General features: G+C 36.0%; 1 protein-coding gene across 1 annotated transcript in view; it reads right to left on the bottom strand.

Annotated features, from left to right (window-relative positions):
• The window catches only part of MAP3K1 (mitogen-activated protein kinase kinase kinase 1), a 52,820-nt gene that overhangs the window by 12,351 nt on the left and 24,681 nt on the right, over window positions 1-15,788 (bottom strand). Inside the window, 8 exon segments of the mRNA XM_015848754.2 lie at window positions 355-532; window positions 650-731; window positions 1,492-1,613; window positions 2,934-3,079; window positions 3,618-3,734; window positions 4,573-4,773; window positions 6,343-6,549; window positions 8,252-8,402. Coding sequence (XP_015704240.1) covers window positions 355-532; window positions 650-731; window positions 1,492-1,613; window positions 2,934-3,079; window positions 3,618-3,734; window positions 4,573-4,773; window positions 6,343-6,549; window positions 8,252-8,402 — 1,204 coding nt within the window.

The following is a 15,788-nucleotide window of genomic DNA, read 5'->3' as shown; positions in this document are numbered from 1 at the left end:
TAATTTAATTACGATATAGCTCAGTTTGATGGTTAACCTAGGACTAATAAAATACCTGTACAGACAGGATACTCAAGATTAGTTGCTTCCAAATCCCAGCACAATACCTTTTATTCCAAGATTTTTCAGAAGAAAGCTCCTTCAGTGATTAATAACAGTAGTAGAAATGAATAGTTAGGAAGTTCTTTTTTTGTGGCTGGCCATTAAGCACAATGACCACAGCTTCTTCTGAAGAAAATGCAAGTAGTTTTGCATTTATGCTGTGCAAATGTTATACTCACTAAGTGCAAATTTAGCAAAATGGTTCAAAATCAGTTTTTACATTTGAAGCTTCTTTTACATTGTAAAAATTACCTGAATCCATGGCTCAGCTAAATCTTTATAGGCAGAAGGAATCTGCTGGACCCCATAATGAGTAAGGTTAAAATTGCTATCTTGGGTTCTCCTCTGTGATCCAACTGTTGATTGCTGTTGAGTTTGCTGTTGAACCACATGGAGAACAGAAGAATCCACAGGGCTTGGCAATTCATGACTACAGATTAACAGCAAAGAAAAAACATTAACAAACCAAACATTGACAAGGGTAAATACCACATTAAAGAATGTATCTATAGATACAGAAACAGTTACTTTCGCACTGAATGCCTACCTGTAGAAATCATGAGATCTCCATTTAGATCTACAGAGAGGACATATAAGTGGCTCTCTGTTTCTTCTACACTCTTCTGCCCCTGGATAAAAGCAACAGAAAAATGTTTTCCAGAGTATAGAATCAGAGGATGGCATTAATATATCTAAGTTTTACTGAAAGAAGTTTAGTTTCTAACTAAAACTTCTAGACTGAATCATGTCAAACATTTTGGCTAATATGTGCATTTAAACACTGCTGCACACAGAAGTGCTTCACTTTGGCACTGTAATTAATACTGAAAGATATCAAATGAAATATTGGTTTTTTATGCCTTCAATAGAAGTAATACCTCTTATGTGTACAAAAATATAGGAATTTTAACTTCATTTGTTGAAAGTATTTATATATTTTATTTAATGTAGCTTACACAAGTACTCTTAATTTGCTACATAATCCAAGGTTAGAGTTGTCACTTTCATGTACTCTCTTGGCAATTCCCAGCCTGCTCCTAACCTTATTCTAATTGGCCATGGTTTAAAAAAAAAGAAAAGAAAAAAGAAAAAGGAAAAAAAAAAAAAGGTTCTAACTTTTAGCCCTGCAGTTAACTTCCTTCTCAAAGCACTAAGCTACAAGCTTGGTTTGTGGATAACTGATAAAAGTAGTATCAGTGGTATCTGAGCAGTAACAAAGCCTCCCAAAATGCAACAGTCATCATCACTATCATCTAAGAGCAGGTTTCTGGTTTTGTTTTTATTTTTTCTCCACTTTTAAATAAAAAACCTACAAAACTCATGCTAGATTGTAACACTTTTGCATATTTAGAGTCAGCAGAATTTAATGAGATAAAGATGACAACATACATATTGACATGCAGTGGTGGTGTAATTTGTTCCTGCAGCCATCTTCACATACAGTCAGGCTCTCTTCATCCAGCATGCCCAACAAACAAATGGGGCACATCTGCTCTTCTTCATCTTTCATACTATTGAAAAAAATATATATGTATTTGTGATTTGAAAATAAAATATCACAATTCAGGACAGGTTTTAGCAGTTGGAATGATTAATTTACAGCTACTTCTAAATGACTACATGGTATTCCGAATAATTTTCCTAATCCTTGGTATCAATAAATAAGCGACCAAAATTTTGAATGCACAGAATAATGACAACAGTTTGTTGAAATGAAAAGTCACAAAATGTATGACACCTTTTCAAACTAGATCAGATATTAATTAGGAGACAGAAAGGTTCAGCACTTACATTTTTATCTCAGGCTTCTTTAAACAAACTAAGTTTGCTTTTTCAATTACTGTTATTCAGTTTTGAAGAATTAAGAAAGTTCTTGATTTTGAAAGCTATGTACATCTCTTTTCCCATCATAACTCCCATCATACCACTGAGATGTGAGATAGTACTTACAGATTTCTGTATTGGGCTAAAGACTACCTGATGAGCATATGTAAAAAATAATAAAGCCATCTGAGTCTTCTGACACTGACAGAAACCAGTGCAGTAGGTTTGCATAAATACTAACATACCAACACATCTCATGTAGATTAATTTTAAAAAATCTCATATTTTGCCTGTTAATTCAATTTTATTTATCCTACTTTTAAGTTAATGGAACCTGAGAAACTTGTTAAAAATACAAGATCTCTGAAAAATCAAGAAAAGGACAAGCAAGAGCACTCAAACAATACAGGCTGAAAAAAAAAATCACTTAAAACTGAAAGTTTTTAGCATAGTATAAAATAGAAAAATCATACTAGTTTAGTAAGTCCCTTCACTATAATTTAATCATTCATTTTTCACAATGAGTTTTTTACAAGTGTATTTGAACATGTGAGCATACATATTTTGTGTTTACAAGTACACAGCATGTTTACTCAGAAAATTTTCAGTGTATTCTCATGTGCACATGTCTATCTCCAAAGTAATGTCTATTTATTAGGAAAAGAACAACATCTGCATACTGCTGTATGTGATCAAATAAAAGTGTGTGAGGTTAATACACAAATCAGTCTTACACATCAACACATTTCCCAAGTTAGCTTCCTGAACCAATAAAGAGTAAAAATAACTCTTTTCTCAACAACTTTCAAAAAGAAGATTATAAAGAAAATATTCCCATTTGGTATTGCAGTGACAAGCACAAGCTTAAGTTTGCAAATATAAAGATTTAACATGCCTGAAATGAAAGCAGCTTTGAACAAAAGGAATGTAAGTGATTCTACACCTCCAAAATTAGAAAAAGAAACCTACAGAGTTAAAGCTCTTAATTCCTTTAGAAAAATACTAACCTGTTTTCTGAACTAGATGTAGAAGTACTAGATGATAATGTATGAGAATTTGACATGCGTGAGACAAACTTCTGGATGGTGTTACGAGATGGAGCTTTGATCCTCGAGCTACGCCTACTGTGATATTTCTGGAACAAACTCTCAACCTAACATCAGAAAAAGATAGCAATAGTCGTATTTATGCTGTGAAAGTCTTGTATTTAAAAGCAACATTATGGAAACTTAACTACAGCCAGAAGAGATCTACTGACTTTTACAATAACGCATTAGCAGCAGAAGGAAATTCTTAAGTCTTATTATTATACAGTTCTCAAGAAACATTGTTTACAGCAAAAGTTCATTTACATGTTAAGAGTAATTAAAAGCTTTAAGGATACACACATCTGTGAAGATCTCTGTTCTGTTTACCTTTCAGCTAATCAGAGATAGATAAAAGGAAGTTTGACTAGAAAATGTGAGATATGAATAATTCACTGAACTATAGTTCTCTACTAATATTTTTAATTATGCCTTTAATTTGTAGATTTTTTTTTCTACCCAGACTTAAGACTAAATTAAAAACAAAACCACAATCTTGTTGCTTAGAAATACAGCAGTTTTCCATATTCTTAGGATCGCACTCTAAAGACTTTTAAGTGGAGCAATATTTTATATCTGTCATTAGATCTTTACGACACTGATTACCTCAAAGTTTTTCAGTGTCTTTCTCCACAGCATTGGATCTGAGGGCTCAAGCTGGAACACTCGCAGCATAACAAAGAGCAGATGAATACAGAATGTTCCACGTCCACAGCTACATGTCTGCAACAAAAAGCACATGCTAGGACTTCAATGACTTTATAGTTAGATGGGTCATTTTTCCACACTGAAGTGAATCATGGGGGTGTATATTATATTACAAGGGTCCATTAAGTAGTATTTCATATATGGACATAAACATCGGATGTGGCCTTACAGAATTCCCAAAACATCATACAGGAGAATTATAGCATCAGTTCTTTTCTTNAAGTTGATACTATTCTCCTTACAAAAAAAAAAAAAATTATGCATACAGTCATAACACACAAAAAAAAAAAAATTATGCATACAGTCATAACACACACCACTAACATTACAGAAAACTTGCATCAGATTATTCTGTTTACACCAAAACCTTGATGTCTCCAATGCAGAATCACAGTGGTACTATGAAAGTCTCTAAAAAGAACCTCTTTATGGATATTAGCGATACTGTCACTCCACTAGGGGAATTGCTTGTCATTCACATGTACTCCACAAATAATGGACAGAGTGCTTTTCATTTTGAGAAACTCACAAATTAAGTGGCCACATTTTAGCAAAAAATGTTTAATAAGACATTTAATAAGCCACCTGCCCTACACATTTCTTATTCTTATAAGAGTGAATACTTTTTAACTAGTCTTTTTTTTAAGAGGACTCTGAAAAAAATAGTGCTTGACACAGATCTGACAAAAATGCAAGCTGATCATTACATTATACAAGCGGAGATTACAACTGCCAAATGTTATTTTACAGAATGATTAGCATGGATTGGTGTCCAATCCAACTTGATTTTGTACAGTTTTCCAATATAAACTATAAAGCAGTAAAAGCTACAGACAGCACAAATCTTCTTTACCTGAGGTCCAATAAACACTCTGTATTTGTTATCAGGGCTATCTCCTCCAATTAAGAAAGAGTTGGGTCCTATCTGCTGCAGCAGGTACAGCCTGGCTCGCATAACTTTGTTGACACGACGACTTGTTTCCTCAGGGCTGTATGGAGAGAAGCCATCTGGAGATGGGGCTCTTCGAGGTGGTGTTATTCGTCCACTCTGAAACTACACAAGCAGTTCCATCGTATTCATGAAAACAGAAACTTTAGGTATGTATTTTTTTCAGAATGATGAGTCCCTCTAGACCAGAAAAAAAGACCAGACTACAGAAATTTAAAGAGAGTAATCTTCTTTTGAATCAGAACTAGAGTGCAGAAGAAAAACTAAAATTTTGTAACCAACTTTGTCTGGCATTATTTCCCAGTAAGAACCTCAAGATACTTCAACATATATTTCTTTACTGATACCCTTATCTTGTTACTACTGAACTGACAGGTATAGTTCAACTATAACAACTTAGGTTTGTGACTCAATACAACAAGTTATTAAATAAGTTTATAATGCTAACATATTTAATAGGTGATGAACTTGAATGAGTACAGTGTACAGAACAGATATTCAATCAAAAAGGAATTGCCTTTAAGAAATGTCAAAGAAAACGAATACAACTCCCTGTCCTTTACACCATAGTGCAACTATTGGCTCAAGAGGTTATTTTTGATAATAGAAAATAAAAATCAGTGGTGAAAATTTTTAAATTTAGAAATGTCTTCATTTAAATTCTTCATGTTTCTAACATTATTAAATGCTTTCATGATTCTATCCAATTTCTAAATTTCTGCTTTGATATAGATCCAACTTGACTTATAAGTTACAATGCAGAAGGTCACAAATAATTTAACGTCCATGTCTTAAGATGTCTTCAAGTTTTTCTCATATGGAAGGTTAACAACAAAAAGATGAACAACTCGGCACCTGAATTTCTCTCAAGAGGAAAGAAGCTGTTATATAGTGCTGTGATTTTCTCCAGGTTTGGTGGAATAGCAGTACACATTTTAGCAATTTTGGAAACCTTGTTTAGAGCAATAAGACAATGAAAAATATTATTCCTTCTCTAATTGCATAAGTAAGCAAATTCAAGAAACATTGTTTACAGCAAAAGTTCATTTACATGTTAAGAGTAATTAAAAGCTTTAAGGATACACACATCTGTGAAGATCTCTGTTCTGTTATATGTTAAATACTATTCCTCAAAATATTATATTCTCAAGGTTCTCTAGTAAAGTGAGCTTTTAGTTCTTAAAATATTCCATTCCATATTTTCTTTAACACAACAGTACAGATTTTATTTTCTAAAGATGCATATTCATAAAACTTCCTCAGCTTCTTTGTAAACACCAGTCCTCAAACAGAGGATCACAAGTAGCATACTGGTAACTCTTTTCTGCAGAACTTCTACTCTAATCAACAATTTTACCCTCAAAGAAACATTCCTGTCTGGAAAGCAGACATAAAACTACAGAAAAAAAAACCTCATGGCGCCTCCTTGCTCAAATTAAGCTAAGAGAACATGACAGAATTAGAAAGAAGAAACACACCTAAGAGCAGAGAATAAAATTCCATGCATAAGAGAAATGCAACATGATATACGCTCTAAGTATCCCTCTCAAGTGATGCTGTGTCATAACTCCCACTACATCAGCATCTTGTCCTAGTCACTGAGGCTGACATATTGCCTTTTTGCATAAGACTGCAGAACTTAATTCAGTCATTACACCACAGCTTGCAACTTACAGGTACTGGAGATACCCTTTTTCTTCTAACACCCGGTGATTCAGATTTAACAGTCCGAGAGGATGATGAAGAAGAACTGCTAGGAGAAGGACTACGCCTTCCTTTCTGCGTTGGTGAAGAAGCAGTGCTTTGTCCTTCAGACTGAGGTTCTAGAGACAGCTTGTTCATTTCAGATCCATCTCCCTTCACAGGGATAGGTTTCACCACCTTGCAGAAATTAAACCATAGCATTAGAAATATTTACTTATATTAAAATAATACAAATCCATTAAAACTTATTTTGCTAGCATTATACAATTAGTTTGTGGCCCCTTGCTGCCTGAGAGAGTAAAGGCCTACATTTATACCCCCTATCAGAGTTCTGCCAATTCACTTTAAAATGTCATCCTATTGAATGTGTACTGCTTGCAAATCAGAACTTCTTAGAAACCTCTGTTGTTGCTGTTTTTAAATGTATTTGAATTGGATTATGGAAGTAAGCAACGTATAGGAGAAGTATTAAAAAAGCAAACTTTTTTTTTTCCTATAGATTACTGTAATGCTTTTTCTTTCCTGAAAGGTCAGAATGTAAGTTCAGGCGTATATGGACAAATTACTATTATCCACAGCTACAGTTTGGAAAAAAACCTAAGTATTAAAGTGGTAGAAACAGAATCTGGAGCTAGAAAGCTATACTACAAACCCAGACACCTCAAAGGAAGAAGGTTAAATAGGGGATCCAATTCAAGCAAAACCATGATACAATGAAAAAATTCAAGTTAAAAAAAATATTTTCTATTAGAGGTATTGAGGCATTGCTTTTTTTGTACCTTAAGTGTTTTCAGCACTCTTATTAAAGAAAGTTACCAATACAATACCAAGTAAACTTGGGTAATGCATAAGATGATCTTTAATTTAGCATTCCCATCAACTCACAGTGGGAGTCAGATAAATAAAACTACACTTCTGTACATCTAATTACTATAAGTTAGCCAGCATTAGTTAAGTTCTAGAATTGCCACTGTGTTTAGTAAGATCTGCCTGCAATTTCTTAAAAGTAAAATTCCTTGAAAGAGGACCTGAGTGAACAGCATGGAGCTGTGCCACGGGAGAGGCAGGTGGAGGTTAGGGACAGATTGTGCACCAGAGGTTGGATCCTGGAACAGGCTGCACAGGGCAGCGGTCATGGGGCCCCAAGCCACAGGAATTTAAGGAGCATTCAGACAGTGCTCTCAGAAAATGGGGTTGGATTTTAGGTGACCCTGCATAGAGTTGAGTGTTGGACTGCATGATCCCTGTGGGTCCCTTCCAAGTCAGGGATATTCTGTGATTCTATCATTCTAAAATTACTTCTGAGTTATTAATAAAAATAGTAATACTGTAAGAAGTTAACACAATGCTCTGGCAAAGTTTAGCTGTATTGAGACTTATGAAAAGGAGTTACTCAGGTTTGTTTGCTCATTTAGTTTGTTTCCAGTACACTTGCAGGGTGGTTTTTGTTTTCATGTAACAAAAATTCTATACGTACAACACCTGAAAAATTTCAATTTAACATTTTTCAAGCTATAGAAATAAAAGGAATTAAATCTTTAAAAAAAGGAATGGAGTGCAACACACTATTGTGTAGTTCAGCATGGATGTTTTCATGTAAGGAGAAAAAGCTGCAACAGCTGCTGACATTAGAGGGCAGTACTGCCACAGTATTTTTACACTACAGAAGTGGCAGCACAGCTATATGTCGCTTTTTTTTTTAAGAGTTTAGCAAACACGTACGTTTCAGAAAGTCAGTCACAGTTTCCTGTCAAACAGTTAAAAAAATCAACAGGAAGATCACTATTAAGAGCCGCAAATTCTTATTACAGGTTTCTAGAAGAAAAACTTAAGGAACTTTTATTTGAAATAGTTACAATGTCCCTCCTTCATATCTTACCACAGGGCCTCTCCTGCTTCTTCTTTCCAGCCATTCATGCTTCCAAGCCGGCATACACGTTGCCTTGAGTTTTTCCCTGATCATGCGCTCTTCTGGGCGGTCATCCATCTTCTGCAACCCTCTGAGGGTTTCTTTACTCTCCATGTCACGACTGCAGCAAAGAAAAAAATTACAGTCATACAGTTATTTTTAGTCAAGGTGTAACACCACAATGATCTTAATACTGTGCCATCCTATTCTCCATCTCTTTTCAACGCACCTACTAAAACATTATTCCCTACTCTGCAGATTATTCTGCAACTGTTTCAGAAGTGTTGTGATAGTTCCTGCATGCACTGAGAATTCAAAACTTGCCACTTCTATATTTAAAATGGCTTACTAAACAGAAATAAATGAAAACTGACAAACTTACAACCGGCTGTTCTAGCATGCAATTTATGGTGACTCTTCCCATACATAAACACCCTCTCAAAAAAAGAGTTTGTGAAGTAATACATAGACTATGTTTTAGCAGGCACAGAAATCATGAAAGTAAGGCCACTACCCCTGAGTGCTGCCTCCAATGACTAATGACTCAAAAGTTCTGCCAGTCAGCTGTAATTACAACAAAATGCACAGCAAGTTCATATCTGTAAAATGAAAGCGTAATTAATCTGGATTGTACTTTTATGACCTATAGCAATGTAGTTACTTGTGACTGCAAAAACACGGAAGCAAAAAAAATTATCTCAGCCACTGAAAAACAAACATGAGCAGTCTAGAAGATTTCCTGATTCTGTTGAGCTATCTGCTAAATCACCCAGAAAACCACACTCCTAAGCAGCAGCACATGACCCCTACCCACCTTCTTGATATTAGCATGTCTTTATGTACGCTTTATTACGCTAATTCTCAGGATGAAGCTTTATTTTAAAAAATAAAGTCACAACTTGAAGAGGAAGATAGTGATAGATAATTTTGCTTCAGTGAGAAGCAGCTGCATATTTACAACTGCTTCTTCCACACCTGCAGCTTTCAACATCTAAAATAATTAGACGTGCAGCTAAAACTGTACTGTATGATGCCTGACCTACAGCACATTCCCTACAACATTCCTTGGAATCAAAAGATGCTAAAATTACAATGTCAGTGTTCATGAGCAGTGTACTATGAGGTTCATTTATTACAAATTCAGACTTAGAAGAATGAGAATGTTTTATTGGTCAGAAAGAGAACCCTCTTGTTTTTTCTTCTCTTATTGTAGAGACAAAGGAAACGAAGTATTCTGAGACAGGAAATAACTCTTCCTGTTCAGTGCTGAAATGTAATAAGCAGATGGATACTGTAAACAAAATACATTTTCTTTCAAGCAACATCTAAATCTACCATTAATAACCAATTTTAGACACAGAACTGTGTCTAATGATTAAAGACTTGGAAGTGTTTATAAGCAGGAAAACAAGCCACCAAAGAATCCACTCCCCAGCCCCAAGTGAATAGCCTTATGCTCAAAACTAAAGCAAGTGACATACAAATTATTTTTGTTTCTGTACTGAAATTATACTATTGTTTTCATGAAAGAGACATAAGAAGACCTGAGTCTTCATTAAAAGGAAAGACAAGACATCAGCAGGAAGAGTCCAAATGTGCCTAAAAGCTTAGAACGGGGAAAATACAACTGTTGTTTAATCTTACATAGGGCTGGTTTCACATTTTTATCTTCATCTAAAAAGAAACAACAACAACAAAACACCAAAAAAGCAAGACAATACAAAAAAACAGGTCCAAAGACAAATCTTTGCATTAAAACAGCAAATCCAAAAAAAGACAATTTATACACACACATATATATTTATATGTGCAATACCCACAAGCACATAGTGATAAGTTTAAGACATACAGTCTTTTTTTTTTTTTTTCTCTATTAGCTGGAGACCATTTCACTTGCATGAATACACTGTGTGCAAGAGAGAAAACACTACTGCAGCAGTGAAAGAATGGCACAGTATTTCATTTGTCTATATAAGCACGATTAACTTCCCAACTGATACAAAAAAAGTCTTTTAGAGGCCCTTGGACTCGAATTCATGAACAATGTAACACAACAGTGAAGGCCTCACAATCCGTACTTGTTCTCCAAAAGCAGAAGCAGCTATCTTCCTCTCATGTGACGGTTAAACCAATCTGCTCTCGCCTGCACAAAGCCCTCTTGTGCTTTTCTTCCATGCAGGTGGGAAAGACCAACAGAGACTGAGAGCTTTTGCTTAGCAAACTGAGATTATCTTTTGGCAGTTTACAAAGTGTTCCAGAAAGTATTCATATTTTAACTCAAGCTTGGCTAAAATTATAATTTAAGAATTCTTACATTTTTGCATCTGTGCATTCATGGGGAAAAAAAAAAAACAAACAACTTATTTTATAAAGTCCCTTTGCATACTGCAGCACATCCTCATTTTGCAGCTTAAACTTACAGGTTTTTTTTTTGGTTTTTTTTTTTTTTTTCCTGTTGTTGTTTTAATTATTTTTAAGCCAAACACAAAATCTCACCTATTCCAGTCCAGCTGAACCCTGACCACCGGACAGTTAACCAGGTTTTAAGTCCCCAGATCAATGCATGTTAGCACAAGATATGAATGGTAAAAAAACAAAAAACACACAGTATATACAACACACAGACTTCAAGGCACAGGGCACCCTGATCTCCATATGAAAAAAAGCCCATTCTTGAGACAAGGTAACAATGAAAGTGACTGCCAGGTGGTATTTGATTAGAACAGATACAACAAACAAGAGAGCAGGTCAAAAAGTAAATCTCTGCTTGCTCTGTGGAGCCTGACATTTCTTGACAGTGAGATTAATACACTGTATGGGAGCAGACTAATGCTACATTGTGCAGCACAGGAGGCAAAACATTGTCCTTTGCTGCTGTCTTGATTTTGAAGCCTTGCAAACACTAACTGAACAGTTAGATGATTAACAAATGGATCTCTATGGATCAGCGATTCAACATTTTAACACAAAGTACTGAACACATGCTATTCAGAAAACTGTTGTTAAACACACAAGTTTTACTTCTGAATGGAGCGGTGAGTTTAACACTCTTTGCAAGTATTTTTCTTGCAAATGGCATATATGAAAATACAAAAACAACCAAACAACTGAACAAACAACTTGCCAAATTGTTGCTCTGGCCTATTTTCCTGGGCTTCTCAATGCCTATAAGTTGGCAGCCTTGTCTTCCCTATCATGTTTGGGAGAATCAATTTATTCAGTAACCACGCTGCATCAAATTCTTATCAGCAGTGGTAAAACAGGAAAGAGGTCTGGAAAGGAAGATCTGTCTGCTGTATCCACAAAAGCTAAATTGCAGGGAGGGAAAAATAAATAGGCTGCGGAGTAACATTTATTTTATTTTTTTAATAATATTTGTCTGGAGCAAGTTACCAAATGTAACTTGCATACCACCAACAGTCAAGTGATGGATGATCACAGCTGTAGTAAATATGTAAGAAAGGCAGTGGTCACGCAGCACCTCTACCAGAGAGCAGTACTAACAAAGGGAAAGATCAAGCATGGCACATTGCACTGAACTGAAAAACTTCACAGGGAACTTTTTCAACCTGATACTAAATGACAGCTGCCACAAGACACCAATAAACACATCACTTCATAGAGACTAATGAATCTGGCTTCCGAGAATAGCTACGGGGATTTCAGCCAAATGTTATCTAAGTGTGAAACTAACTTCTATTCTTCTGTTAGCTGACAAATGCAGATGAGAAAACAATAGTTTGTTGTTGTTTTGTTTTTTGTCTTTTCCCCTATCTGCCTTGGCCTTTCCAATAGCTCTTCATCATCTTCCCTTGAGAACAATACAGACACTCTTCATTCGGCCAACACTGTCCTCTGAAGTTCACAAGAAGAATGTATTGAGTAGTATCCTGCGCCTAGAGTTTGCCTTCCACTTACATCAGGAAGACTGCTGTTTCTTCTCACATTATTTACATGAGTCACTGAAGAATATTTTGTTGAGCCTCCCCTAGTCTGCTAATATTCATTATCAGCTTAATAAAACCCTCATCTCCTCTCCCCCCTAAATCCACTTGCTTTCAAAGGCAAGTACAGCCAAGTATATCTCTGATTGACATGTTAAAAACATACATCTGTTGAAAAAACATTTCACTGGTAGCATGACACTGTTCACAATAGAACTCTACAACTGAGCCATTGACTTCAGTGGGATCTCACAAGCCCTGATCCAGAAGAAACAGTGATGTACACTCAGCTCTTCAGTAGATGTCTAAAGTTACAGAGGTATGCCATCTGCCTACTTTTTCTAACTTACAGGAAGTCAAATGTGTGTATTCAAAGTACTAAAAAAATAATGACTGGATTTCCCATTCTGAAGCCACCTTGTCACAGTAACTGCTCAGAACCACTGAAAAAAAAACCAAAATACTGGCCTCTGTTTGAAACAGATGCTTGCCACAGAGGTAATGAAATGGGCTTCTCTTCTGTAGCTTCCTAGGAAAGCCATCAACTTCTGATGTGAATATGACAGGCTCAAATCCCCTCAATCTCCAATCCCTTCTGCAGTCATTCAATCTCATGGTACCAACTCAGACACATAAAGGTATACACATGAAATACAAATGTTTACAGTCAGCTGTGCAGTTGACTTATATACATAAGGTTATAGGTTTGCAAGCGTAGAGTATCAGAAAGGGATTCTCCCCTATGCCAGCCCTCTTCTCTCTCACTGAATATGACAAAGTATTTGCTCATCACCTAACTCAACTCCACTTTTAACAAATTATTTACTCATGTAACAGCTTAATCTCTTAAACACTTAAGTGAATTTCAGCTTCAAATTATTTCAGTCTGTCATACTCTAACCAAGAAACGCATTTGGTGAAATGTAATTGGCCAAGACAAAGAAAATGTCAGGTAGGAACATGCATGGTCCTTGTTGATGTAGAGGTTTGAAATCATTAGCAAAGATGGCACAAAAGGTATGAGAACCGAAAATAGGCATCTAGGCAAAGTTCTTGATGCACATCATATACAAAGTTCATAGGAGCATTCATTCTGTTTTGAGTTCATATTTGTCCTGCTCTGAAGCTGAAATTGCTTATAGGTTGGATGACTACCCCATGCATTCTGCACAGAGACAAAGAGTTTCCTGGACAACTTGACATCGCTAGACCCTACAGACAACATCAGGCATTTTAAAGAAAAGTTATATTTTGAATCAGCTTAAGATAACAGGGGTAGGAAAATAATACATTCTTACCTCTGAATGTTCTGGGGAAATAAAGCAACTTGTAAGTAACTTGGATCGGATGAGCTACACAGATTTTTCCAAAGATGCAACCTATTAAAGCATTTCAGGAGGAGTTATAAACAAGAAAGGGCATTCAGACCATTCTGGTACCACATGAATTATCAGATGGTATCAGTTATCCCAACATTTTGCCAGAGTGAGGATTTTAAAGTTCTCTCAGGAAAAAAGGACCATAAAAATAAATCACGTGAGACAGCAAATAATTGCTATGGGTTATTTCTATCAAAGAAACTAACAGCCTAACTTTTATGAGTCATAATAACTAGTCAGGCTGTGAATGGTAAGCAAGGCAAGTGGAGAACCAAAAATAACCCAACAAATCTTCAAATGACTTAAAACTAAGTTGATAAAGTGTAAAAAGAACTATCAACCCAAGCCTTAAACAAGGAGGCAATATACTTTGAAAGACTCGAACAAGTTCACTTTTTCTTTTTTTTTTTTTTCCCTGAAGAACAATTTGAACTCACAATTTCAAAGTGAAAACAAGGTTTCTATTCATTTCAGGATTACATGCTCCTGGCAATTGTAACAAATTGTTACCTACTATCTGAACTATAGTGGTATTTGGGAGGCATGAAGAACAACTCCATTATGCTAATCATCCCAGTTTACTTTCTTATTTATGTGTCTTGCCTGCGTCTGCTTTCATTTCTTGATACTCATCTTTTTCATGCTTATGCTCTAGTTTGTGTAGAATATGGTCAAGAAATATGAAAAGAGAAGAAAAAACATGAGTTACATTGAAGTAATATCACTGAGTTAATTTCTATTTATACAAGAATTCAGTAATATGCTGTATCAAATAATACCTAAAACTTCCAAGGGATGTCTGTGTTCCTGACACTCACCATCAGAAGCTAGTCAAATGTCCTTGTCCTGCAAAGACTTGTGCATACACTGAACTTTCATCCAATATCCAAAGCAGACTAGACAGTTCCACATATTCCTGACTCTGGCATAAAAAGCTTTCCTGGGGTATGGAAGTACAAAGTTCCTCGCTGGTTTATTTTGAGCAACTGCTAGGTGAAGAAACACCACCAGGTCTGTGGAAACTAAACTCTTTACACCTTTACGCCAAATGCATGAGAGACAGATGTCATGGTTTTGTAATTTTTCTGTTGGTATTCCACATCATGACATCATGTGGAGCACAGAGAAGAACTACACGTCCCAGAGGACCTCACGGTCAGAGAGGGAAACATGTCACGGAAGTGATGCTGGCTCTCTCTCTTCCTCACTGCCTGGCAGCGGGTGTGGGTGTGCTTCCAAGCCACGCACCTTCAATCTCCAAGTAGGCTTCTCGGTCTTCAGAAACCTCTCTCTCTTTCTTATTCTACTTGATTTATTAGCCTCCATTTTAATTAGATTGTATTATATCATGTTATCTTGCAATCTGATATCATAGTTAGTAAAATAAGTTTTCCTCCTTAGATCGTTTCTGCTTCTCTGTTTATTTCCTTGAACCCAACTTGCATCTCCCTACCCCTTTCCGTTTTCCCTTCCCATTTGTCAGGGGCCTGGGGGCCCAAAGGCTTACTGCCCCCCCCATCACAGACATCGATTGATCTAGACAACTCCGTGACAACAGCTTATTTCTTGCCTGCAGAATGTCACAGGTAAAATGTGCTCCTGACATGAAGACAAAGACTGAGGATTGTCTCATGCTCTACAAAATACTGTGAGCTGTATGAGAAGAACACTACCTTGCCATGCAACAGGGAGGGACAATCTGGGGACGTGTGTCAACTAGTCTAGACACAGGCCAAGCATACAGTAACTACACCCACTCTAACAATGGCAGCTGCTATTAAAAATGTTTATTTTTGTAAGATAACAACAAGCGAACATGACAAAAAATGACCGGAAAAGGCATTCAAAGCTTCTGCAAGCTTATGGCTAAAAATGGTTACGGTCTCTGTAACTCCTCAGCTTCTTTAAAATTCAGAAAATAAAAAGAAAATAAGAGCATTAATATTATTAGGTGATGGGTGGGAATACTTAGCAAGAATAACTCAAGCAACTGAAATAAAGAAAATAGCAATAACCAAATAAACCAATGGCAATAAAGCAAGGAAGCCAACTGTGGGACAGCAAGTACTTGGACCACTCCTTACCAAGAACATACTGGTCTTTACTATCATCCTCGGTGCATTTCTGGTAGAAGTTTTTATTTAGAAACTTTGCTGTTAAAAAGGGATTTGGAATGCAATGTAT

This window comes from Coturnix japonica, chromosome Z, assembly GCF_001577835.2.
Source record: "Coturnix japonica isolate 7356 chromosome Z, Coturnix japonica 2.1, whole genome shotgun sequence".
Taxonomy (NCBI): Eukaryota; Metazoa; Chordata; class Aves; order Galliformes; family Phasianidae; genus Coturnix; species Coturnix japonica.
Note: the sequence above shows the minus strand (reverse complement) of the source record. Positions and strands in the feature narration are given on the sequence as shown.